This window comes from Chaetodon trifascialis, chromosome 18 (genome assembly GCF_039877785.1).
Source record: "Chaetodon trifascialis isolate fChaTrf1 chromosome 18, fChaTrf1.hap1, whole genome shotgun sequence".
Lineage (NCBI taxonomy): Eukaryota > Metazoa > Chordata > Actinopteri > Chaetodontiformes > Chaetodontidae > Chaetodon > Chaetodon trifascialis.
The window spans coordinates 19,429,397-19,455,366 of NC_092073.1; the positions used below are offsets into that span (position 1 = coordinate 19,429,397).

General features: G+C 42.3%; 1 protein-coding gene across 4 annotated transcripts in view; it reads left to right on the top strand.

Moving 5' to 3' along the window:
• The window catches only part of LOC139346621 (RNA-binding Raly-like protein), an 89,955-nt gene that overhangs the window by 19,631 nt on the left and 44,354 nt on the right, over nucleotides 1-25,970 (top strand). For all 4 annotated transcript variants that reach the window (XM_070985788.1, XM_070985790.1, XM_070985787.1 and 1 more), the window contains exon 2: nucleotides 18,359-18,632. In XM_070985788.1, coding sequence (XP_070841889.1) covers nucleotides 18,377-18,632 — 256 coding nt within the window. In that variant the 5' untranslated portion in view covers nucleotides 18,359-18,376. The remainder of the gene's footprint in view (nucleotides 1-18,358; nucleotides 18,633-25,970) is intronic.

Here is a 25,970-nt window from a genome sequence, read left to right on the forward strand (position 1 = left end):
TGACCAAGTCATTTGTTTTCTCTCCATATCTTTCCTGTGTAAGGATTGTAAAGTAGTTTGACTTGCACCAAATTGAGGAAAAGGGTAACTAAATAAACAGATCATTTTTTATTATTCTTATATTTCTGGGTGTCAGACACAAACAGAGAACCCAGTCACATTTTAAGATCTTTCTGACCCCAAAGAAAGAAATCCTGCTTCATACTAGAAGCTGGACAGCGTACGACAAGTCCTGTCACATCTATTGTACCAGTATTTATATGAGAATTTGCTTTTTGCACCACCATTGTACTGCAGCTTTGTGTGTTCCTGGCACTACATTCTAAACCCACTGGCATCCCATTTATGGGTGATCCTGTTTTAAACACACACAGGATGTGGTGTCTACGTGGAGCATAGCGTGACCATCTGCCTGTATTGATTATCATGTTCTCACACATCACTATCATGTCCACACAGACTGAGTTTTCACACCGTTCGAAGATGAACGCGTTTTGGTTTCGGATCTGCTGGAGAGAGAGAGGGAACCTTGACACTGGGGTGCTTAGAAAACCCACACACATAGACCAGCACCTCAGAGACTCTCGCCATCCTGTTTGAGCACAGACTGGATATAATCCAAACCTTCCATTACAAGACACCATTAACAGCAAACCCAAAAGCTAAAAACCATGAACAGAAGCACATACAGCAAGAGCTGAAAGCGTACCGTTAACTGCCTGGGCCACAAGCAAGGCTGGCGGGACAGAACAGACCCAAAATACACCTGAATATCACACAAAAGCGACATCACACCTCCTGCATTCCTATGCCTAACTGGCTGGAGGTTTTTGAAAAGTATGAGGTTAAGTAAGGGGATCGAGGTGGTTTTCAAACCAGGCATAAACAATAAAGGCTGCATAAGTTAACACCAGCAAAGCAACACTGTCCACGCTGTGAATATTTCACTGCAGAAGAGAGTGAAATCTATCAGATCCAGACTCCGAGGAGCCATTTAAAGGAAGAGAAACACACATCTAAGATTACAAAGAAAATATTTTAGAAAGGAAAGAGGACAAAGTGAGGTCATATACTGTACTGTGTGTCAGGATGGAGGCTGAATGGGTGCTGTAACAACAGCCTGCTGCTTACAGCTCTGTTACAACTGCCATAAAATCAATACTTTGGCATTTTTCCAACTCACCTACTGGCCCAGTCCGAGGAACAGACACATGACCTGGAAGTGTGACATCACATGTACATGGTGACGAATGCAATGAGGTGTCCTCCACCACGACCTCATCCAGCAGCAGTCATGTATCATGAATATAAAGGATTTCCTGCCTGACGACAGATGAAGCCATTAAGAGCAGCAAAATGCTTTCTGCTCTACGAATGCAGCGTGTGTTTGTTCTGACATGCTGAGGTGACTCTGCAGGTTGTGAGATTACAGTTCTGGAGACATAACCATATTAGCATTTTAGCCACACTGGCAGCCAAAGGATGGTGACGTCATTCAGTCATTTGGGACTGTGAATCACTTTGGGGACTTTTCCTCTGGCGCCACCAGCAGGTCAAATGTTTAATTTGTTCAATTCTTTAAACCAAACACCTGCAAACTGCATTCCCATCAGCCTCAGCTACTTTGTGTTAGTTCTAATTAGCAAATGTTAGCATGCTAGCATGATATGCTAAGATGTGAACATGCTGAACATTATTCATGCTAAACATCAGCATTGTAGCTTTGAGCTCAAAGCTCCGTTATGCCTCTCCAACACCAACATCCTCATACCAAAATGACTGAATAGGTCGATTACACACCAGACAATCCTCGTCATGGAGTTGATGTTGTGGAATGGTGAAATGGTGTTCCGGCTTTGGCCTAAAGGGGGCACTCTGCTCTGCTAATTTGGCACCATATCAGGTTTTCCTCTGTGGGAAAAAACATTACGCAGGCATACAAATTTACACCTGTCAGGGTCAAAGTGGGCAAACTAAACCATTAATGGGAAAAGAAAAACACTTTTTGTTGTCTTATTCATGTTGTTCGAGAAGTGACATTCAATTTCAGTCAAAGCATTTTCCATCATATTCTCTTTCATCTCCCGTCTATTGCACCCAAATATGCTTTCATCAATAAGCTCCCGGGTGAGTTATTAGTCAGAGAAAGTCATTACATGTCTTCTGCATACTGAATAATGGAGATGGTGCTGGCCGTCTTTGTCATTAAAACGCTCATAAGCAAGATGCAGCATTATCAAGTGGATTCAGCAGGATACTCCAGATTCTCAGTGAAAACACTTGGCTCATTGCTGTGAAACATTCACTTGTTTCATAACCAAAACAGAGACGTTTAAATGGGTTGAAACAGTGTTATTAGCAGTGAGCTTTGCACGCTTCCTTGCCAAAATTTATGCTCATATTGGATTTTGTTTCTGGACGGCTGTTGATATCTTCTAGGATGTGAGAGTGATGTCAGAAAGACACACATACAACAATACACATTTGGTTTTTTGTAATGTCTTGCGTTTTATTTTGGCCAATCTTAGTGTGTGCCTTCAGGTTGGAACTGATCTTAAGTATTTCCCCAAGAACCAATCATGTTCTCCCCTCTTCTGTTGTTGTCCTGTCAGAACTTGCCACTATCTCAGGTAGGCAGCGATGAGATTTCCTCACAGTCACAGCTGACAAAGTCAGACGTGTTGCACTGTCTGTGCATGTGGTGGCACACATCAGAATCTGACAAAGTGCACTCCACACTTCTTCTTTTTTTCTCAACACTCATTAGAAAGCATCATATTTTTGTCACAGCAGAGGAAAAAAAATCTCTCAGCTTCAGTTTGTGTGCGCTGTCACCGTCTTTTGAAATCACCGGCGTGCTGTTGTCATGAGCGATAGGCTTGAAAATGTATGTCATGTAGCCAAGGACTTCTGATGACTAACTTGGAAGACAGACAGCCACCAAAACACTTCCCAAGCCAGTGAGCAATGGAAAATGTGCTGCAGTTCTAAACTATTATTTGCTATTTATACTATTTTTCTTTGTCTGTGTGGAGACGTGGGTTTGATAAGTAGGACATGGACATTGGGTATAAATTGTGTGTGTGTCTGTGTGTGTATACACTATATAAATAGTATGTAGTGTTCCAGTGTTTATTGCTGATTTTCAGCCATTTTTCAGCTGACAGTAAAGATATTCCTCCTGAGCCGAGTTACGTAATTCTTCGCTCTGCTATTTGATCTGGCTGTCGTTGTTAAGTCCAGTAGACGGTTTGAGGCGAGATGTCGTCCCCCCTTGTTAGCAAAATGACCAAAATGCATCCCCATTGTTAACTTGCCATCCTCCCTCTCCAACTGGTGGGCAGTCAGAGGGGCTGTTCAGCTGAATATGTTAGTCTAGTCCGCGTGACTCATTGATCTTTTATCTGACTGAGGTTTGTGCAGGTTAGAATCTATGGCCTTGACTGCGACTCTGAAATATCAGTCGTCTAACTGCGCTGTGTATTGATAAATCCATGGTGCCGTCCGCGGTGCTGAAGCAGCAAACGGATTTGTAATTGCATCTTTCTCTCCGTTCCACCCCTCTGTAAGTTTCCTCTTGGATCTATAATCTTCTCCGTACATAAATACATACACTATAAATACTCGATTCTATGCTATACTGCAGCCTACTGTATGTACTCCACAGAGTAGTGTCACCCTCATGAACAAAGTGACAACGTGTAGTCGCAGAAAAGTGAGAGGATCAGAAACATGCTGCTGCCTGTAATATTCCTTTATATTCCTATAATATTTCTATGATCATGCAAATGAAAGTACACCCCCAGACCTTTTAGGGCAGACGTGACTACAGATATAGTTCTTATAGTGTTGAGGTTGGTATTAAATTGAGTTACACCCTAGGCTAAAACTTATCACTGACTGTTAAATTAATTTCTGACTAAACAAAGCGTTTCCCCACCAAGTGCTGCATAAAAATATCATCAACACAAATTACTGCACAGATTCAGAGAAAGAAAAGAAAATACACAGCACATACATGTTTCCCTCGCCCACTCAGCTGGAATCGGCTCCAGACGACCGTGTTTTCCAAATGGGTCTCTGTGACCTTTGAGCAAAGATTATTCTCCATTGCTTTGTTCTTATAAGCAAATTCTGGTAGATTTCAGAGAAGATATGAAGCATCAAGCTGATGAAACAATGTTAAGTGTGTTTCTGTTGTGCTGTTGAGGAGGGATTGGGGTTTCCAAGATCATTAGATTAAGTTTGTGTGGTCAAAATGTTATTATTTTGATATTGTGACTGTTGTCAATGTCTACATTTGGGGATTTTGAAACTCAAGAATGATGTCTTCCTTTATAGGAAAGTGCAATTATAATTCAAAGCTAAATAAACCAGTTGAAGGCTGCAGGATTATATGCAAAAAAAAAAAAAAAAAAGCATTTTCCCAGAGCTGAAAACATTTTTCTTACCTCATGAAAAATCGACACTTTGGAGATACGTGTTTTTTGCAGGACAGAAACAACAGGCTTTTCCAACAGAAGTCTTACCAGCAAACACCTTCATGTAATAACAGTACTCCTCGCTGCAGAGCGCATTGTGTGCGTTAGCTGAGTACAGTACTTTGATTACGCGCCGTGTGAGACAAACCAAAAATGGCTGCAGTCAGGTGGAGCTGATGGCGTATAGCTGTAATGTGGAGGCCACAGGGAGAGAGGCGGCGCGGTCGGTAACAGTAGTGATTTAGCCTGAGAAGGAGCAGAGGTGATGGAGAGAAAAACATCGGGCTCGTCTGCGCAGTGCGTCCGAGCTCCTTCGAGAGATGCGAGGCAGTAAACACTAAGCCGCCTGCAGCGCTGTCATACGTATCGCTGGGTTAACCGTGAAGGGAACCCGGGCTTAATCCTCTCCAGCTCTGCAAGGCAAAGCGGGGAATCAGTGATTATCACATGACAGCGTTTATAGTTTTATTAAAGCAAATCCACAACTTTGCGACCGGGCACATAACAGCACGTGACAAGCAGAAATCTGATTTTTTTTTTTTTTTTTTTTTTTTTAGGCGAGTCTTTGCGCGCTGATTGGAGGGCTGTGAAACACGGCATCAAGTGGCAAACAAGAGAATCCACAAGGGAAGCTTATTATTGTGTAATACTTGTTATTACTTCACCAGCACGGCAAATTAACAGGATTCACTCTTGCATGAAAAAAGCTGTTTATCTCTGTATTTTAAAGCCCTCGGGGTTGGCGTGGCGAGGCGCAAACGCCCCGTCTGTCATCCACTCCCTCCTGATTCTTTGATCATTTTGTGACCTCTCCGCGCTCCTCCTCCTCCGCCGCGCTGGTTTATTCACATGACGATTCATCCAGCGCTCCATCAGCATTAATAATGCAATCTGACAGATATTGTATAAGGCTGCGTGTGAGGTGTCACTCAGCAACAAACAAGTGAGGAAATGGATGATGTGATAAGGCTTGAGAGGGAGACAGAGACAGAGAGAGGAGGATCAAAGGTTTAAGCAGTTCACTTCACCTTAAGTTATTTTAGTATTTGACAGATATAGAGCCCCTAATCCTCGTGGATAAGATTTCATGTGTCACCGTTTTTCACCATGCGTGCAAACCCATATTTTTTTTATTATCATTATTTACAGATATTTTGGGGGGGAAGTCATTTTAAGTCATCTTTATTCAGGATGTGGGACGTGAAGATGGATTTCACTTTTGGAATGAGAAACAGTTGTCACGCTGACAGATGACAGTTGACTTAGCTGCAGCTGAAAAGCAGCCGTGATGGTTTTTTCCATTTAAAGGTGCGCCCTGAAAGCAGCATTGCTCTCATAAGACCGTGTGCCATTTGAGTGTTTGACTTCACGCTCTTAAGAGGAGCTAGTATGTCACGTGGTGTGGCTTTTGCACAGTCCTTTAAGGCTTACATGTCATCCAATATGGCGATAACACAACTGAAGGGTTTTGGTCATTTCAAGTGCTTGAAATCCTTTTTGCTCAGATATAAATAAATTCTAAAGCTTTTTAGTGACTTCTAAGCCTCGTGTTTGTGACAGCAGTCATTCGAAGAGAGCGGGTGTCATTTTTTTTTCCGAATGATTGATGTCTTATTTTGAAAAGAAACCCTTCAAATGCATATGATGATGCTGCTTTCTGAGCCCGACTCTGAGCTGCTGTGTCTATATTTATGTATTGTTTGTTTTGTCTCATGCGAGTGATGCTTCTCAAGCCTGTGTGGTGTTATGCATAAAGCCATATGGTGCATTTTATTAAGAGGAGAAGGAGTGCGGAGGGCAGCAGTCAGACTCCATAAGCCTCTTCTGCTACACAAAAGAACACATGTGCTGTCAAACTGTCAAAACTTATACTTCAAGGATTGTGATCGGCCCTCCGTTTGAGGCTCTCCATCGCTTTTATGTCTGCGGTGTACAAAGCGTGCGCATTCTGCATGTCTGTGTGTGTGTGTTTTGACTTCTGTGTGTGCGCATGTCCTTCCGGCTGTGTTGCACAAGCGCGTCCACATTTGAGCGTTTTTGCATGTTTGTGCCTGTACATTCAGGACGTCTGCTCCTTTCTGACAAACCTTCGACTCTGATCCATTTAACTGAAGTCTGCGGCTCTCATACTGCGCGCCACTAGACCTGATAAATGGAAATATGCCAGGGCAAGAAGAAGACGAAAAAAAAACTGCTACACTTCATGAGGCACGATGACGGCTTCATTGCCCAGGGAGGCCCTTGAGGGTTCCCTTGGGCTCCAGCTTGCAAACGCTTTAGAAATCTGCAACTGTGCCCAGCAATTACTGGTTGAAGTGAGCTGTGGTCTGTCTAGTTGAGAATAGATAGAATTAGCAGCAATTACTACCTGCTGCAACTGTGTTTTTATTGCACATTTGTAAGAGACACAAAGAAAGTGAGGTATCAGCCCCTTCATTAAGCCCATCGCAGTTTTTAATTCCAAATTATGTCGACATCAAGAGAGCTCTTTAAAGAGTATGGCTGTCAGCAAATATTGAGATTGTTTTAATTGTACTTTACTGATATACAATAAAAACGCAATGCAATTAAAGGGAAATGAAATGAGGGGGTGTGATGAAATGTCTATTTACAGACAGAGAGGGTGGGAGCCGTTTTTAACGATGCCGCGTGCAGCTAGACAATTAAATAAAGCTGTCGAACACTCGAGCTCCCCCTCTAAGTCGCATCTTTTTCTCCATCTCTGTGTTCTTCTGGATGAACATGCATGGATTTAAATTCACAACATGCATCGCTGAGAATATGAGATGTGTCGTATTCTCAGTAGTAGCAGTGTTGTGGCACTTCTGGGACTTGTGGGTTATTGAGATTCAGCCCTTAAATGCAGGGCCCGCCAAGTCTCCTTTGGTTTTTGGGGATCTATGCCCTTCACTACAAGAGGCCCTTCAAGAGAAGAGGCTACTTTCATATGCACATTCTAAATTGAAAGAAATCAATTGAATTGAACACCTAGCGAGTTTTGCTTTTGTCTTGACTTCATTCACGCTGGCAAGAAAATATTTGATTTCACACATACCTGTACATTTCTAAGATCTATTAAACTGAAGAGGTTGCAGAGCAAGTGCACTGATTATTCTTGCTTTATGGAAAGTGAATATACAAACATGCGCACAATTTACTGTGCTTGACTTCGTTATCAACATGCTGTCACTAAAGTGGCTCTTACTGTGTCTTTTGTCTTTGTCTGTTCTGAGGGGATGAATGCAGGAGAGGATGCCTGTAATGAAAGCTGCATTAACCTTTATGGCCAGAGGAAAACAGCATTAATGTCTCAGTTTCTGAGCACTTATTGGTCTGAGGTTGGGCCATTTCACCGGAGCTCACTGCAAAGAGAGTTACAGAAAATGTATAACTCTTCAGACTGTCTTTAGGTAAACCCCTTTTTCATGCTACTCAAGAACAGTGTTTTTCAGTGATAGTCAGTGTATTATTCAGTATATATATAGCTCTCTGAACTGTAAGTGGACCAGACTTCATTTTTTTATAGGGTACACAAAGAGCACATTTCATTGTGACAAGTGGAGTCTGTCATTTCCGCATGGGACTCAAAATGCCACTTGCAAGGTATTCAGAGGGAACTTCACATGCAGGTACTGGATGCATCATGTGCACAATTCAGCAAATGCAGAGCACAATGGGCCTGATGCGAGAACCAGTCATACAAACAGATTTGTGATTCAGTCAATTTTTTTGTCTTGATGTGAGCAAAATTCAAAAGCGGTCCAGGCAGAAAAACACTTGTTTGAGTTAATGCCTTCATTTGGAAATGTTCTGAAAATAAACTGAAATATGAAATAAAACTTTAAAGGAAACAAATATTCTGCTCATTGTATCAGCTCATCGAGGTTTACTGAGAGGAGTGGCGCCAAATTGATCATGACCACATTGCTCCGGAATATATCTTTCTGGCATCAATCAGTAGCTCGCCATTAACAGACGGTCACAGAGAAGATTTTATCAGCTGTCCCGCTCCACTGCTGCAGGGATGAAACACAGAGCCATTAACAGTCCAAACAACAGCCAAAGTAATACAACGATGAGTTATTTCAGCTTCTTTTCGTCAAAGGATACATCCAGTGTCAAGTAATGAGGGGATATTGATTGAACAGGTACAAAAAGATAAACTGTAGCCTGAGGTCCATAACTTACTGTGTCCATATTAAGTACATCCAGCACCATCTCTGGATAATTTCTTGAGATTACAGAGATGCACAAGGCGGCAAAGAAGTCAGATAGATGCACTGCAAGCACCACAATGACTGGAATAAACCTCCAGGATCACCAATAATTCTCCAAATTACCTTAATGTCTGGCTTCAACCTCTAATGACGTATTCATTTGACTGGTGGCGGTTGTAATTACCAAATGTCGTCAGCCAGGGGCTTTGTGTTTCTCACAGGCGAGGGACAGACTTTGTCTCAATTAGCTTTCAGTTTTATCTCCCCTTCCTTTCTCTGCACCTCACACCTCAGTGGCGCTGACAAGGATGTTTGTACCTGCTACACACAGCGGCACTATCAGTTCAATCCTTGGCATGACTTTGAAGATTAGTCACCGAACCATGAAGAAGCTTTTGAAGTGTTGGGGATTCTTTGAAGTTTTGCGGCGCAAGGTTTTTTTTTTCCTTGTCAGTGCGTTACACGAAGTTTCTGCTACCTTTGAACATTTAGCCTGGCAATGAGAGGAGGGAGCAGTCACAGGCATAAACATAACATGATGGAGATTTGTATCATCAAAGTCCATCCGAGGAGTGTTTCAAACCGATGTCTTGGGCATGTGTATCCTACAGGTCCCCTCACGCACAACTGTCAGTGCTGGTTTCTGTGATTAGCATCTCCTTCTTTGGGAGTCCACAGGAAAAAGAACTATGTCGATACTCCCTCATATTATATTTACTCATGTCTTCGTATTGTAGTTTTTAAGATGCCCTGTTTGGCCAACAAGTGCTTTGAGAAACACCTATTGTGTGAAATGACTAACCCTTGGCCCTAAACACCAACGGCTCTGAGATGTTTATTCCTGACATGTGGGGAACGATGAATAACTAGAATAAACTTCTCATCCATTTTGCACTTGGCAGGCAAAATGATTATGAATAAAAATGAAACTGACATTGGAGACAGCAACGCAGGGAAACCTGCTCATTGAAGCCTGATGGCCACATAAAGGAGAGCCATGGCCAAATTTTCTTGGCCAACTCTGCATGTGTAGGCACTTTCTCTGGCTGCTCACCTCAATATGAAATTAATGAATTTCCGGCGACTTGATTGATTGTGTTGCTTGCGGTGCGAACGTGTGGTCGGGCCAGCTGCACTTCACAGCAGACGGAGAGCGGGACTTTGCCTGTTTGTGCTACACCACCAGCAGAAATATGCGCAAACACATGGGGAGGGTGATGGGCAAGCACCTTCTCATGAAGCGGCTTCAGCACCAGGCGGGGTGCTACAGGCAAGGGCAGCTGCTGCTGGACGAGGCCTCTGCTGACACATAGGTCATGGCAAGGCTGCAGATGGCCGAGCAGCCCCTCTCTGCAACAGCACCGGAGAAGAGGCGATGCCAGAGATACTGTCCCTAACCTCTTGGAATTTTACTGAAAAACAGAACACATTCAGTTGCATTCATATGCATAACCCACGGTACGAGCAAAGTGCATATAATTTGAAAAATTAGCTTATTTTGATGACATTATACAGATAATATTCCTGCTTCCCTGCATAGTAATTCCATAAACGAAACCTGTGAATTTTAAGGTCATTTAAATTCCACTGAGCTGTTGCCAAAGCTTTGAAGCAAAAAAATTGCCTGTCATCCTCTTACAATACAGGCTATTGAGCACAGTGCGGCTCACAGGGGCACCCATAAATAAGAAATATCCTTCTGCAAACTGTTAATTGTGGGGAGCTGAGAGCAAGATTAAACGTAATGTCCCCTGCTCTGACACACCAGGCTGCTGATTGGCTGCTTGACTCTTGTAGATACTGAAGCCCGGGCTGCAGTTTGTGAGTTGAGCACACTTTTTAAAGTGTAGCGTAATGCTCCTAATGAAGAGCTGGGACTTTGTTTTACCTCTCCTGCAGAGTAGATGTTAACAAATGCTAATTTGCCCCCATTAAAAATTTGTCCCAGCTGCAGCTGCAACTTGGAGTGTTAATGATGACACATCCAGATTTAATTAGAGGAGCAGAACGGTCAACAGACAAGTACGTCAGACCCCCAAATCAAGGTATACCTGCACAGTATTTTGCCATGTTTAAACACTTTGGTTTCAGCTGTCATGTTAATTTTTTTATTGTCCGCATGAATCTTTATTATGGTTTACTGATCATTATTAGTTATAATGTAATTCCGCCAGATAAGACATTTATTTACAGAATAGCCAGAGCAGGCAAGACAACACCTGACAACACTCATAACAGCAGTGTCGCACCCGTCTAAATGCTTTTAACGTTTAATTTAATGCTTGTGTTTCTACGTCATGCACAAAGTGATGATCCAAAGTGCAAGTGAAACACAGCCTTTCCTAGACAGCTGTGTTCGCAATCCTTTGGGATATCCTTTGATATAAAGCAGCTATAATCAACATTTTTATATGGGTTTCTCCCATAGCGATGAAGCCACAGAGAATCATCATCCCACTCTGCAGCTCCCCTCAGCTCTGCAGAGCTTTATGGCATCTTATAGTTCATTGTTTTGGTTTCCTGTTCGGGTTTTTAGCAGCAGGCGGCTGTTTTCAAAGCTCTAAAAACCACACAGCACACTACCTGCCCAGCACCCAGCAGCAGACAGACTAAGTTAGTGTTGGTGTGGTTAGTCGTGATAATATGTCAGTGTTGTGTTTGCAGTGTGTGTGGGCAGAAGTCAGCTACTGCAGAATAAAATGGACACACACAGATAATCTGAGCTGGTTTACAGTGTGTGCTGTATGCAGGCTGATTTGTTCGAGATTGTCATTTTGTCATGAGTTTGACAGCAGTTAGTTATTGCAGTCATAGTTTAGTTACTTCAGTAGTTATTCTGAGAGTATATGACTGATATAGTATCTACTGTGAGACAGTAGATGAGCAAAGTATTGCACCAATCTGTGGGAGTGGTCATGGCTGCCGGCCCTCAATTAAGAATTGAGTGTAGTATAGCTAATACCTGAGTTTCTTTTGAGAAAATTGTGTTTTAAAGTGAATGCAGTCAGCATGGAAATGTGCCGAGGTGAAAAGTTTATTTACACTTTATTCCCAGGAGAGAGTACTTAAGTACACTTTGCACTCGTACTTTTCCATTTCCATTTTGCGAGGCTTCATTTACACTCCACCACATCTCAGAGACGATCATTTGCATTCAAAATATCAGATGTGCATAAAACATGACACATTGCTATAGTAACCTACAGTATATGAATTAGTTAGACCTACTGCCGTCTGACCTTGAGTATGAGGATTTTTTTTTTTTTTTTTTTTGTTTCACCACGTGTACTAAACTGAAGGACTGCAACACTTTTCCACCAATGCCCAAGTGTCTTTATGTTGATTTTATCCTACAAAGCCATATGCCTGATGTGCTCATAAACACCCTGATTGTGTTTCTCAGAAACAGATGCTGCTTGTCTGCCTGCCCATTTTGAGAAGGAGGGAATATCTGGCTGCACTGTGGAGAGAAAGCTTTTAAACTTCCTTCAGAACTATGTTCCATAATGGAGAGGAAGCTTTCAAAACAATCATGCAGAGTGGGTTTTATGTCATAAAACACCCCGCTGCTATCCTTACCAATCAAATTGGATTAAGAGCAGACAGAGATTGATCTATTCTGCGCCCGACAGCTCACTGTGTTTGACCAGATTAGTTTCAACTCTGTGCAGCTGTATATGACCACAGAAGAAATGAAATCCTGTCATTGCAGCAGAAGTGCCTCCCTGTCCATCACAAACAGCGGACTCCCCCTGGACAATAACAAATTCCACTCGTATATCAGCCCATGTCCGCCATGGCCCGGCACACAGGAGCCTCTCCCGCCTCATTTTACCCGTTTCCCACTGCAGGTGAATGAGGGACAACTGAGGAATGGCTCCATTTGCATTTTACCTAATTGTATCATTGCTCCAGGCTTTCTAATAGTTAATGAATTTTCTGAGAACAGAGTTTGGAAGGACGAAAAAAAGGTTGGAGCTGTAGAGCATATAGCCACCATTTGTAGTGAAATGAGATTTGCTGCAGGTAAGAGGAAAAAGCCCTGCTGAGAAAGGCCGTGGTATTGAAGTTAGATAAAACGAATGAGGTACATGCGGTCTCGTCTTTCTCCCCAAGACCCCAAATATACAGTAAACCACCCAATTAAGTACGATTCTGATTCCAAAAGAAGCTGTGTGAAATATAAATAAAACACAATACACTCAACTGAAAATAGTAAAGAATTAATGTTTCACCTCATCAGCTTCATTGATTTTTGTAAATATCTGCTTATTCTGAATCTGATGCAGCAATGCATTTCAAACACACTCGGACAGCAGCAATAAAAGAATGGGAAAGATGTGGAACGCTCCAAAAACACCTGTTTGGATCATTCCACAGGTAAACAGGTTGATCCTGGAAAGGCTCAGTTGATCAGAAGCGAGGTTGGAAACGAGGTTCACCACTTTGTGGACACATGATTGGATAAAGGAGATTACTACTATACATGAGCTCAAGAACACTTCATAAAACCTCTGTCAGTAAACCCTGTTTGTTTGTGAATGATTGCATTCTGTTTTTATTTACGTTTTACACAGCGTCCCAGCTTTTTGTAATCTGGGCTGTAAAGAAGTTTTCATTCCCTCAGTGACGCTCAAACTTGGAGTTCTTGTGAATACAAAGACTTCAATCGTCAACATTTTCACCTGTTTGAATACGTTCCTGCTAATTTCCAAAGAATTTCTTGGTTACATGACTGACTTGTCACTATTAATCAAAGATTTGTCCATGATACATTGTGAGGCTGAGCGGACAAGCAGCGTCTTGCTGTAAGTCCATCGTCCGCTCCACTCCCTGTAGCTCTGTTTTGGCCTCCACCAACTCATAAGACAAAGATTTCTGTCTCTGTAGTTTCTTTAGCTGCTGAATGCTCCAGCATGCCGTTTGGTGCTGTGTGCTTTGACTCTGTCGGAGCTTTCCTGCTGAAAAACCTGCCTGCTGCAGCTGGAAATAAGTCACTTCAATGTGCCCCTTTCACGTTATATGTAGTCATTTCAAAATCCAGTGGTCTCTCACCACCCGCTGGCCTCTTCCTAACTATCCATCCTCCAAAATAAAAGAACAAAATGGATTTACTTGCACTTGCTGTTGATGCAGTATTCTTCTGAAACAAGCTGTCATGGTTGAGGTTTGTAGACAAAAGCTAACAATCCTTGATGTCACCTCCCTCCATTATACCCTAAAAAACACTTAGCTCAATAGGTTTTGTCATCTTTCTCTTTATTTATTATACAGAAAAGTGTATTCCTTCAGTTCTAACTTGTGATAGCCATAAATAGTGATGTTGTGTAAATGTCCCATTCAGACTAATTCATTTATGCTTTTACAGCGCTTCGAGCACCCTTGGCGGCCAAAATTAGAGTTGTTCCTCTTCCTTTTATAGACCCTGTTTGCTGTAGCTGTCTACTTACTGAGTTGAATTCCAGTCCAACACTGTGTGCCTTGACTCATGAAGCCAAAGGGCAGCAACTGATTGGAAATGTGGGGGAAATTAGGTTTTTCTCTCTCTATTGAAGACTAAGCACATTTCAAGGGGCAGGTAGAAACTCAGATTGTCCTCCATGGTATTTAATTGCTTTAAAGCCGTTATCTTGTTCATATTAAGCTAAATTGTAATTGTAACAGCTGTTCTTTCACCTCCAAATCAGGCAAAATGTGGCTGCATTTTGTCTTTGTGGGGGGAAAATAGGTTGGCCCTCTGACCACGCTTCACAGAAGTGCACAAATTTATGGCTGGTTGCACCACAGAAATGCTCTGCAGCCGACAATACAAATAGCAGCATTGATTTACAAATAGAGGGAATTTATTTCGCGGTTGTTGCCATTGCTTTCACAGGCACAGAGACACATTTTAAGACAAGATATAAATGGAAGGAATCCATGAAGCAATTATTCCACCTCTGCAGTACATGGCAGTAACACCAATGGAAAAGGTGTATCAGGCTACCTTCGTCTGTTCTGTTTCACTGAGCAGCGTCTCCAGCCCTTCCTCAGCCCGTCAAGCTGCCTTGGCAACAATCAGAGCAGAGTGGCTGAGGCATGGCGAAGAGAAATGTACAGTGGTGGAGTGGTAGGAAATTACAAAAGGAATCAATTCAATGAGTTCCCTCCCTCCATGAAAAAATGTCTATAAATCAGGCAGGTGGCCAGACCCAAACAACAACCTTTTAAGAGCCTGTCTACCAAGGCACAATGCTACTTCTGTACTAAATCTTTTCTTTTTTTCCATTCAGCCACTTTCCTAATACAGCAGTGCTGTCAACCACATGACCTTGGTGCTTTTTCCACTGACCTTATCCTCATTTCTTTATCACTGGCATGAGATTGCGATGCGTTTTCATACCGTATTAGAGGCAAGGCACGCTAGGATTTTCTGTAATGCCAGTAGAGCAGTGTTTCATTCCAGAGTGACACATCCACCTTTTTGAGAAATGTGACACCAATTCTGACATGACTTCACCGGCATGAAAGTGAAAATGAAGACTTATCTGTCTTTGGCTCTTCGCTGACAGAATGGCAGTCCTGTAGCAGCTGTAATCATTTTTAAAGAGCGTGCTTTGAACACCAGGTCATCATTTTCCCTGTAAGAGCAGTTTGTGGGCTGAATCTCTGGAATGAAGCCCTTCGTTGTGCCTTTTTTGATAACAAATGCCAAGTCCTTGGAACGATTATTTTACCAATTACACTGTCACTTCCTGTGTTGGTTTCCCGTGTATCTCCTCATGACGCTATCGCCATAGGACGAGAAGCTTCACGGAGGTTGTAAATAAACTAAACGGCAAGGTCAGCAGGAAAGCCACTGATGGAATAAATTAGTGTCCTGCTCTAAAGAAAACAACAGAGAAGACAACATGAAATATAGCAGTAAGGAGTGGTAAAAGGGCTCCGTGACCGTTACCCTATCCTGATTTATCTGATGAGAGAGGCAATCTAACGCTTCTCCACTGATTTGTCATGTTCCCCGTGACCAGTCCACTGACATCAATACAGGCTGGGTGTCAGATTGTGGGTTTAAACTACCGTTAGGTGGTCATTGTGGAGCTCATTTCAGTTAGCATGTATGTGTGTGTGCCTGCACCACATTAATTTTCAGTGTCTGCTGCTGATAAATGTCAAGGCCACTTGAGAGATGGCGAGCAGCAGTTTATTCCCACACACACCCACACAAAGAAACAACACGCGGCAATGCAGCACTGTAAACAGCGAGCCCATAGGAGCCGTGAATCGTCACGCACCCGTGGTGGGTGCTGAATAGTCATGGGGAATCGAATAGCATTATACTGCAAGTGATGTAATGCTAAAAACATGTGCTGCCAAGTGAAATAATACGTGTTTATCCATGAATGAGCAGCTGAACGTCTAGTATGATCTCAGTCTCAGGTGTAATGGATGCCTGACAGAGAATCTCTACTCTGTAAATCACATGGCTGCTCCTGATTTCCTGGATGACTGGACACTTTCCTCCTTCATCTACTGTAGGAACAGGACGGCCGACCTCACGATGGAAGTCAACCATCGCTCAGTTTGTGAATTACATCCTCTCGCCATATTTTCAACATAATCGCGTGCCGTGCGCTAATTAGCTGAACAAACCCATTATGGAATAGCACTTCACAATAAAACTACATCATGTAATTGTGAAGATACTGAGGCCACACGGTGTCAGATCAGAGAGGCTGAGCTGCAATTTACAGCCTCTTGCGATGGAAAATGAAGTTGGATGAAGGAAAAAAAAAGAAAAGACCGATGGTGACAAAATGTGTGTGCATGTGTGCATCCACACGATATTCCAACAACATCAGCGTTACCTTGGTTACTAATCCTATTTACTGAGGATTGGATCCATTATTCAGGTTCTTCGTCTCAAAGCTGAATAGTTGTTATCACCATGTGTCAGGGACAGAGACTCAGAGCAGGCAAATATTGAATATTCACTGTTTTCTTCTAAATATTTCACAGTATTTAATGTACTAAGTGTAATCCGTTTTGGAATGTAAAGTGTCATGAAAACCTGGATTTCTACAGCTATAAAATTGAAATGATGTGTGCGGATAAAAAAAAAAGCAAATCAAAGGGAAAAGCGAAGAGAAATGTGTGGGATCTTGTATCTATCTACTTCATGTTAACTTTAATCAAATGTAAAATTTGAATTGTTCAATAGTGCATCCTTTCCTTGGGAGAAAGCCCCCTGATCATGCAGCCAGTCATTTTTCATAAGAACTAACATTCAGGTTATTAAAAGGTCACTTAGAAATAATTGCAGGGGAGGCCTACAAAAGCTGAGGCTAATGTACGCTGATAACTTGACAGCACAAAAAAGTCTGAATAAAACTGTAACATGAATTACAGCCTACGCATTCTGTGATCAGTGAAACGGCACACAAAGCATTAGGGATGCAACAGTATGGGTATTGAGATAGCAAAGCTTTCTCACTGACAGCTACTGTATTTGGTTTCACACAAAGCAGAGGAAACTGCTGCAACATTCACATACTCGAGCTCCGTCTAATTCTCCCACTCTGGTAGTATTTCAACCATGCAAAAAGTGTGGCTTAGGTAAGCAATTGACTGCTCACTGACCTTGTACTTGAATGAAGTAAGGTAAACCTTCATCAACATATTGATTCCATAGTGTTTTATGGAGCCCTAATGTGTTCAGTATTACATAAATAAATAAGATAAATATATATTCATGTGAGTAAAAAGACTAAAATGAAGCCTATAAATACGCCAAAAATGGATTATCATTCTTATTGTCATATTAACAGTTTTTATTTAATTATGCAATTTATTTTTCAAAATGCTCTTCACATGTGTTTTTTTATTAAGCGAATTTACAGCCAATCACAGGCCCCCAGCCTCACATTAGGTAATGGCCAGCTAGCTCACTAGCTAGCTCCTGTAGCTATAGAAACCACAGAGAAAGGCTGGATGTCTTTGTTCTTCATAGTTGTGTGATTTCTCTAAAAAAAACATCTTTGAGATCACAACATTGCTGAGGTAACTCTGAATTAATAAATTATTTCAAGCTCTCACATCAGTTTAGTCCATTTAGCTGGCTAGGTAGGTAGCATGTGAAGCCCTAGCCTAGCTCTAGCTAACAGGAGCTAGCATGCTATATGTAGTACATTGGTAGTAGTTGCTTTCTGCACATGCTAAGTACCTTCCCGGCTAATGAGCTAACTAGCTTAAAGTGGGTTAATATTCAAAGTGTTAATGGAAGCATTTAACTGGTTAATTCAAAGTTAGCTTGCCTGTGTTGTGATTCCAGACATGTTTGTCAAAGATATACAACTCTGAGGAGCAAAAACAGTCATTCTCTGTGGTTTCTTTAGCAAGCAAGAGCTAGCTAGCTAGTGGTTGGTGGGCCTGGGGGAGGATGGAGGAAAATACATACAAGAAAGAGAATGAGAAAATTAGAGTTCAGAAAAATGAGTTTTTAATAGTTCATTTACTTGATGGTGTAGCAGTTCATTTATAAATTTCACTATAGGATATTTATTTATTGATTTAATATTGTAGACCTTGGGGTTCCATTGTGTTTCGCAGAATTAGCTGGAGTTGGCCTCTCCAAACCCTCTAAAGCCATATCCTCCCCTCCCCCTTCTGTCTGTGTCCCAGGAGGGCAACTGGAGGAGAATGACTGGTAAAACCCAGACCAGCAACGTGACCAACAAGAATGACCCGCGCTCCCTCAACTCCAGAGTCTTTATTGGCAACCTCAACACAGCCATCGTCAAGAAGACCGACATAGAGGTCATCTTCGCCAAGTATGGCAAGATAGTGGGTTGCTCTGTGCACAAGGGTTACGCCTTCGTACAGTATTTGAACGAGAGGAACGCCCGAGCAGCTGTGGCTGGAGAAAATGCCCGTATCATCGCTGGACAGCCTCTTGGTGAGTCTTCTTTCCTTTCCCCTTTTCTGTCTTTAGTGAGAAAATTCTGCCATGCTTGCATTGCAGACACCATTAGGAACTCATGAAGGGCCAGTAAGATGCAGTCTACAGCACTTGGCAAAAACTTTCCCCTTCAAATACAGAATGTTTTGTAAAAGGCAGTTCTTTGCTGGAGGAATGGGTTGTCTCTCTTGGGAACATAAAATGCCGCAGGCATCTCTCAGACTTTTAGTTTAGAACTTCCCTCGGCTCCTAAATGCTGAAGAGTCTGTGTTTGTTGTCACACTGTTTCAGAGAAAAAAAAATCCCTGCTGAATCTGTTGACTGATCCACTTGTGAATGTATGCACAGTTTGATTTTAACATTTACCAGGCAGCAACTTGCAAGAACAATGTCAAAGTTATTGAGACACACTGCTTGAGCAGAGCAGTGTATGCTAAGTGGCATGGGATGCAGCTACAATATGCTGTAAAACGCTGATTTTCTACTGTGCACGCACTTTGCAACGAGTTGTTTTTGTGGAAGTTGACTGTGAAATGTTTTTTATTCACATTTGTTTTGCTCAATCAGAATTACCTTTGTCTGAAATGGGGATTGTCTTGAGTCATATCTTGTTAAAACCTCTTTGTGAAGCCTGCAGGGATGAATTGAAAAGATACAGCCGAGCACATTCCTAGACACTGCTGCTTTAAAGCATAATTTTACAATAATCATGACTGGCAAATGCAATGTATTTGCTTTTTCAACGAGGGAACCTGGGGTCCAGGTGTAAAGAGTGCAAATATCACTGGGTGCCGGTATGCTGCACAGTTAAACATATCAGCATGAGATGATCAAAGGGAGCTGTGCATGATGGAAGTGCAGAACAGGAATGGATTATTATGTGAATGTAGAATATGTGCAGAGTTTAAATAAAGCATTTAGGCTCTGTCTTCATCACTCCCCACAGTGATACACCAGGCTCACCCAGCAGAGATTGGAGGAGTGGGGAAGGGGAAGGTGTTGTCAGGGTGGAGGTGCGGTGGCATGCAATATATGTCCCATCCAGGAAATATGGGAGCCAGGGAGTGCAAAGATCACAGTTTTCACACTAATATTAATACAGGATTAATACAGTACATTACCAAACGGTAATGAGTTTATCAAAGAGAGCAGGAACATGAATGGACTGTCATGTGAAAGTGCTAGATTATGTACACTGCTGACATTTGGCTCCTACATTATGACATTATGTTATAATATACATTATGACCCACAAGGAAACACCAACTAAACAAAAACAAACTAAACAAAACACCAACCACAGCAGGGAGTAACAATACCAACTTCTCTGTAAGGGAAGGTGGACTCAGAACCTACAGGTGGACGCTAGGGCTGACTTTTGTTGACAGAACTAGCCTTCACCTCATGTTAATGTGTTATTGATGCCATTAATGGTGTCTGTCCAATCGTTGGGGGAGTGTTGACTCAGCTGTGGTTTTGGTAAAGATGTCATGGTGGACATTTCAACAGGACATCTGTTTTTCAACTCTTGTCCTCTTGCTTGACGATGGTCTATAATAATGCTCATACTCTCCATCACTCCATTATATCGTATCCTCAGGGCTGGTAGTGACAGAGAGAAAGTTATATGTAAGTTAATGAACACAACTGAGGTAAACAATCCCAGTTCAGGGAAATTACCAAGTGAAAATAATATTCCCCAGACTGTTTACTCCTGTCTTAATGAACATCAGCTATAACCAACAATTTATGTGCAGAATAAAAATGGAATACTTAAGGAAAAGACAGAGCTGATTAGAAAGTTATTGCGTCTCCTCTGCATCAACAGGACAGGTTATTGGTCTGCCTTTTTTGTTTCTGCACTTCATTTATCAACCTAAACTTCAAACCAATAATCTGTTTCGACGGTCACAGCCTCTTCTAAAATCCATCTGGCTGCTGAGGGACCTAAGTGGTTTCTTCATTTGCTTTCCTATTGTTAAGATAATGTTGGCTGTTTATGAAGGCCTTCCTTTTTGGATAGATGTTTAATACCTTTCCGCACTCAGCGCGTAGGATGTTCACTCAAAAAAACGATTTCCTGATACGACATCACTGAAAATGTAGCAGCAATGGTTAATGAAACGTTCTGTGCAACTCTGTCTATCGTTGCGTGATGGTAAAGACAAAAATCAGAGGCAAGTAATGATGAGCTCTCTTTGGCTGATTAATGGTAGCTAATGTGTTGTTGCTCTTTTAGTCATTCATTAGTTTGATATTTGGCATTATGGATGTCGTAATCAGCAGATAAGCAGAAATGCACGTCAGTTATTAAAACGCTGTCACAACCAGGACGATTGCCAGTCAGAGCCAAACCCATCGCTGAGCACTCTACCATGTCCCTGATAATAGCGTTAGAGATTTATTTCTTACTTCTCTGCACATCATGTGACTCTCTTCATTTGTGATTGCTCGTTTGTGGTTGAGAAAGCAAACATAATCGAAAGCATTTTCATTACTACAGAGTTCAATTCAAACGGACCTCCCAGGGCAATCCTGCCCTCATTCTTATCACTCAATCTGCAAGTCATGTGGCGGGGAGACACATCCTTAATTGACAATTAAGGACACCGTCAGTTTCATCCTCCCAAGGTGATGCTTTTTATATTAAAATGGCAGAGAAATGAATGAGGCACATAATGATTTGGAGTTGAGGAATTGCCTCCTCGGAAGGATCCGTCCTCCTGCTCAGAAACGTTTTATTGAAGTGTCATTACCTGCAAGTTGATTGCACCTTAATTTCAGAGATCACATCTGTGGCTAAGCTAATATTGCTGTGTTACTGGAGGAATTGCGTTCAAACGCGTTGGTGTTTCAACCACGACTGGCTGCGTTTGCTGAGATCATCCAGAGCCCACGTAAAAAGAAGCGGAACGCGTTGTTGTGGAGGTTTGCAGAGCATGGTTTTCTGCTGGCAGTGGTCACTGGAAAAGAGGTCAATGGAATAATTGCATCACACTGCGACTGCACAGATCCACCTCAGCTGCTCAGACTCACTGGTGATGGCTAATCTGTGCATTCAATGATACACAAGTGTCAAAGGTCACAGCCTGCCGCCACCACAGAAGATGAGACTGTCACTCTGTGTGTGTGTGTGTGTGTGTGTGTGTGTGTGTGTGTGTGTGTGTGTGTGTGTGTGTGTGTGTGTGTGTGTGTGTGTGTGTGTGTGTGCGCGTGTGTGTGTATGAAGAACGTCTATGAAAAAATGCAAAAATGTTATAATAACACAGCTGGCAGCACCTTCCTCCCCCTGCCGCCAAGTGAAAAAATGGATGCTCCATTACCCTATCAAATATGAATAGGAGTTTATGAGATCACATCTAGGACTGCGAGCACAGCAATCATTACTAAATAGCAGTGCAGGCAGTGCTGTTCTGAATGGCATAAGTGCAGTGGCTCTACGCAATTCAGGGTGAAAAGCATGAAGAAATTTCTCTAAAAGCACTTCACATGAACACAGATGTTGACGTCTTGCAGAGCAGACATGAAGGATCTTCGCTATGTTGTCGCTGTCTCCATGGCGCTGACTTATTCAAGCCCAGGCGGTGTCCCACTTAACACTATTAAGTACGCAAATATGCATAGTACACTGTTTTGGCAGTTAATATACAAGAAATTAATACACTTTACAGGAAATGATACATAAAAGAAATAATCCACAGATTTTGGATCACACCTATGCCAAAGTAAAATTTAGAAACTTAAAAGAGAAAGCAAAATGTTTAATAACGTGTTCCGGGAGACGTATCACACCTATTCAGAGAAGTTTTGGTGTTTGTAGTTGAAAGAAGCTCTTCCGTTTTCTGCGTGAATGTAGGATGGTAGAGTCATTTAACATCAAAACCCAAGCAAAAAATGAAAAAGGAAATGGATTTGGTATGCCTTCATGTCTCCTTCCACCGTGCTGAAACATTTAAAGTAATGTGCAGAGTATTCAAATATGTATAGCACACTGTTAGAAGTATGTCTCACCACTGTTCAAAGTTACTTTTAGTGTTATATAACTGTAAGTAGCGCTTCCCTTTCCTGTGTGGGTTGAATTATGGGATAAGAATGTCAATCAACACCATAAACCTCGCACAAATCAAGGAAATTTAGGATGCATACAGGCTTTCTTCTCATTGTCATGTCTCTCCGTGGGTCTGAGACATTCAAGCCCAGGCTGTGCTATAGGTGTACAGATATGCATATAGTGCACTGTCTAGGGAGTCAGTGTACAGGAAATAAATATACCTCACTAGACCAGACATGCAGACGTCAAACGATTACGGAGCACTCTTACCAGTGCAATGTCAGCAAAATCTTTGAACCTCAGTGTAATTCTCTCTGTTTTCCGACACGTCTCGCTATTATCCAAAATTAGCTGAAGGCACTTCAAACCTTCGTGGGTTTTTTCAGTTATTCTGGCTCGACTCGACATGTACTACTAATAATAGTAAAGGTGTTCCATCCTAACAGGTGAGGGAAATGCTTGGCTGTGCTGTAGCTGCTCCAAATGTGCCAGTGTTTTGAACCCAGTTAAGGTGTTGTATGCACCGTAACTAGTCTCTCTCCATTTAGACCCTGAACTAGTTTAAATTTCATCACAACCACAATACAATCCGATAAGTATTGCAGCCATTTGAGGTCAGCTGCAGCGCTATGGCATAAGGCAAGTAAAAGACAAATATCTCCATGTCTCACTCGTGTTGTTGTGTGTTCCCTTCCCTCTGGCTAAAAGCTGACTGGGGGGAATTCCTCGTGACACGGTGACATGATGATTGCTGGCATCCATGAGCCTCAAATGCATCCGAGCAGTTTCCGTCTTCACCCGCTGAGATCTATCTGCTGCATCTCTGTGGCCTCGCTCTTTAGTGGACTCAGTGGGCTGCCATAGAGACAAAGAGTGACAGATTCTTTTGCCCTCAGCCGTCCCAGCATGCACAAAGCCCGAACATGCCACTGCTGAGTCTCCTAATCTACATGTATACAAGGCACAGGCAGTACATAAGCTAATGCTATCAGTACATCCAGTGCTGCATATTGCAGCTAGCTAAAATTAAACTCAAGTATTCAGAGATTTTATGAAGATTTATGAATGTTAGACTCCTTTGATGCATTTGCACCAAAGACGTTGTGATGCGTATCACTCCTGTCCTTTATGTGGTTAGATGAGCATCTCTCTTTTCTTGTTTTTCTCATCTACAGAGGTGGTTGTTTCAACTGTGTCCCGATGTGGCACCGTGTGCTTGCTTGTGTTTTCCTGTAGGCAGCAGATGTGATTGGCAGGTGGTGATTGAAGCCCTGATGGAAAAGGACAATGAAAGAATAACATCCCGTATTTTTCTAAGAGAGGCCATGTATGAAGATACAAGCTGCTGCGCAACCTGGGAGCAGGGGAGAGAAGGAGAAAGGCAGAGAGAGGTTAAAAGCAGAGAAAGGGCGAACTAACAACATCTCTGGAGAGTCGGTCTGGTAGCAAGCACATCTGATAATCTTCCCTCTGTTGACTCCTGTTTTGAGTAGCCTGACCCTCCCAGAAGAGATCTAGATTCCCTTCCACCTGGAAGTTTCATGGTGAAGGTCCATCCCATTACAATATTAATGACCACAGTGAAGGATAATGTGTGATGGATCACCAATCATACTGCCTCCAAATGGCATTGGCAAGAGTTAGGCACATAAATAATAAAGTGATTTAGATGCAAAATCCATCCTAAGCGGATTACAAAGGCAGTGGCACTGCAATCAATCGTCATTTTGGGCCAACATGATGCATAGCAAGGAGCACAGGACGCGCAGGCTGAACTATATCGGGAAGAAGGATAAGACCGTGCAGGGACAGGTAGAAGGAGAGTGCTGCTTGAAGTGTGGCCACAGGATTTGTGTTGGCAGTGGAAAAATACACCTACTGCAGGCGTATGTGGTATTTGTGGATCTGATTTTCTGGCCAAATACAGTTAATGCGATGTCATGTTCGGAGTATTTGGAGCACTCCTGCAACTTTAATGGCATAAAAGATTTCTCTTCTCTTAAAGGCCTTTTACACTGTCTGATTTGGGCTTTTCAATGTGCGACATATATGGGGGAAACGTTTCCAGGATGGCAGTCTTGGATCTTGGCAGGGCAGCATGCAGCACCTTGGTTTATTGTTGTATTGTTTTCCCTCTGCATGTGTGGTATGACACTGTATGTGCTGTGTTGGTTGTCTGCCATGTGTTGTTGTGTGTATATTGTTTTGTGTAGGTTCAGTTTTCCAACCACGCTGAAAAACAAGTTCCCTTTGGAATAATTAACTTAATCGATCAATCAAAAAACGACAAGAAATAACACTGAGTACACTGGCAAGCAAGGGCACTGCTGAAGCTAAACAACATTTGCCCTCAAACTATCTTCATAATTCTTCATTTCAAGTCGTCTTTCTGCTGACTGCTGCCATTTTCTCTCATTTTTTGGTTCACGTTGAACTATAGGTGCCTTAACATTTTGGAAAGTGCATTTTTGGGTTTTATTGCAGAGCGTTACATCAGAATATCACCATCGTACTTGTTAAATATGGGGCTACAGCCAGCACCTGGTTAGCTTAGCACAAAGACTGGAAGCAGCTGGCTAGCACGGCTTTGACTGAAGGCAATAAAATCCCCAAACCAGCACCTCTGAATGTCAATAACTAACACAATAAATCTCATTTGTTTAATCTATAAGTGTACAAATGACGAGCGGTGGTTTTGCTGTAAGATTGATGTAGATCATCTCTTCTGGGTCTCATATTTCCCGAAGAGTTAGAAGTTGGTGTCTGTCCCCCAGAATTAAAAGTGCAAAGGCTTTTCACTGCAGGGAAAATATGTAACTCATATAGACAGAGATGAGGCTGTAAAATAAATTGCAACACTTCCTCACAAAGCACATGCGACTCCTTAAACGCTCCGAATATCGCAGGCTTAACATTATAAGTGAATACCCAGGGGGGATTTTCTCTTTAATGTCTAGCCAAACCAATCCCCCTGCATCTTCCCCACCTGGCTGCTGTAATTCTCTCTATCCTTCAACATTAGTATTCACAGGCTTGCTTTCACGTCGAAATTTGCATAGATAATTCCAACTATGTCTACAGTAACTGCACAGCTCAGTAACTTTATTTTGAGAGCCAGGTTCAGAGGCATGAACAGTCATGAGTGAGAGGCCTTATGGGTATTGCAGTATGCAACTGGATGGGCCAATTCTTCCTGATCCACTGGACTGAGCCTTGCCAAAGCTAACCCCATAAGGCCCCCTCTGTGTCTTTCATGTCCCTGTGTTTGCTTCAGAGGCTGTGAG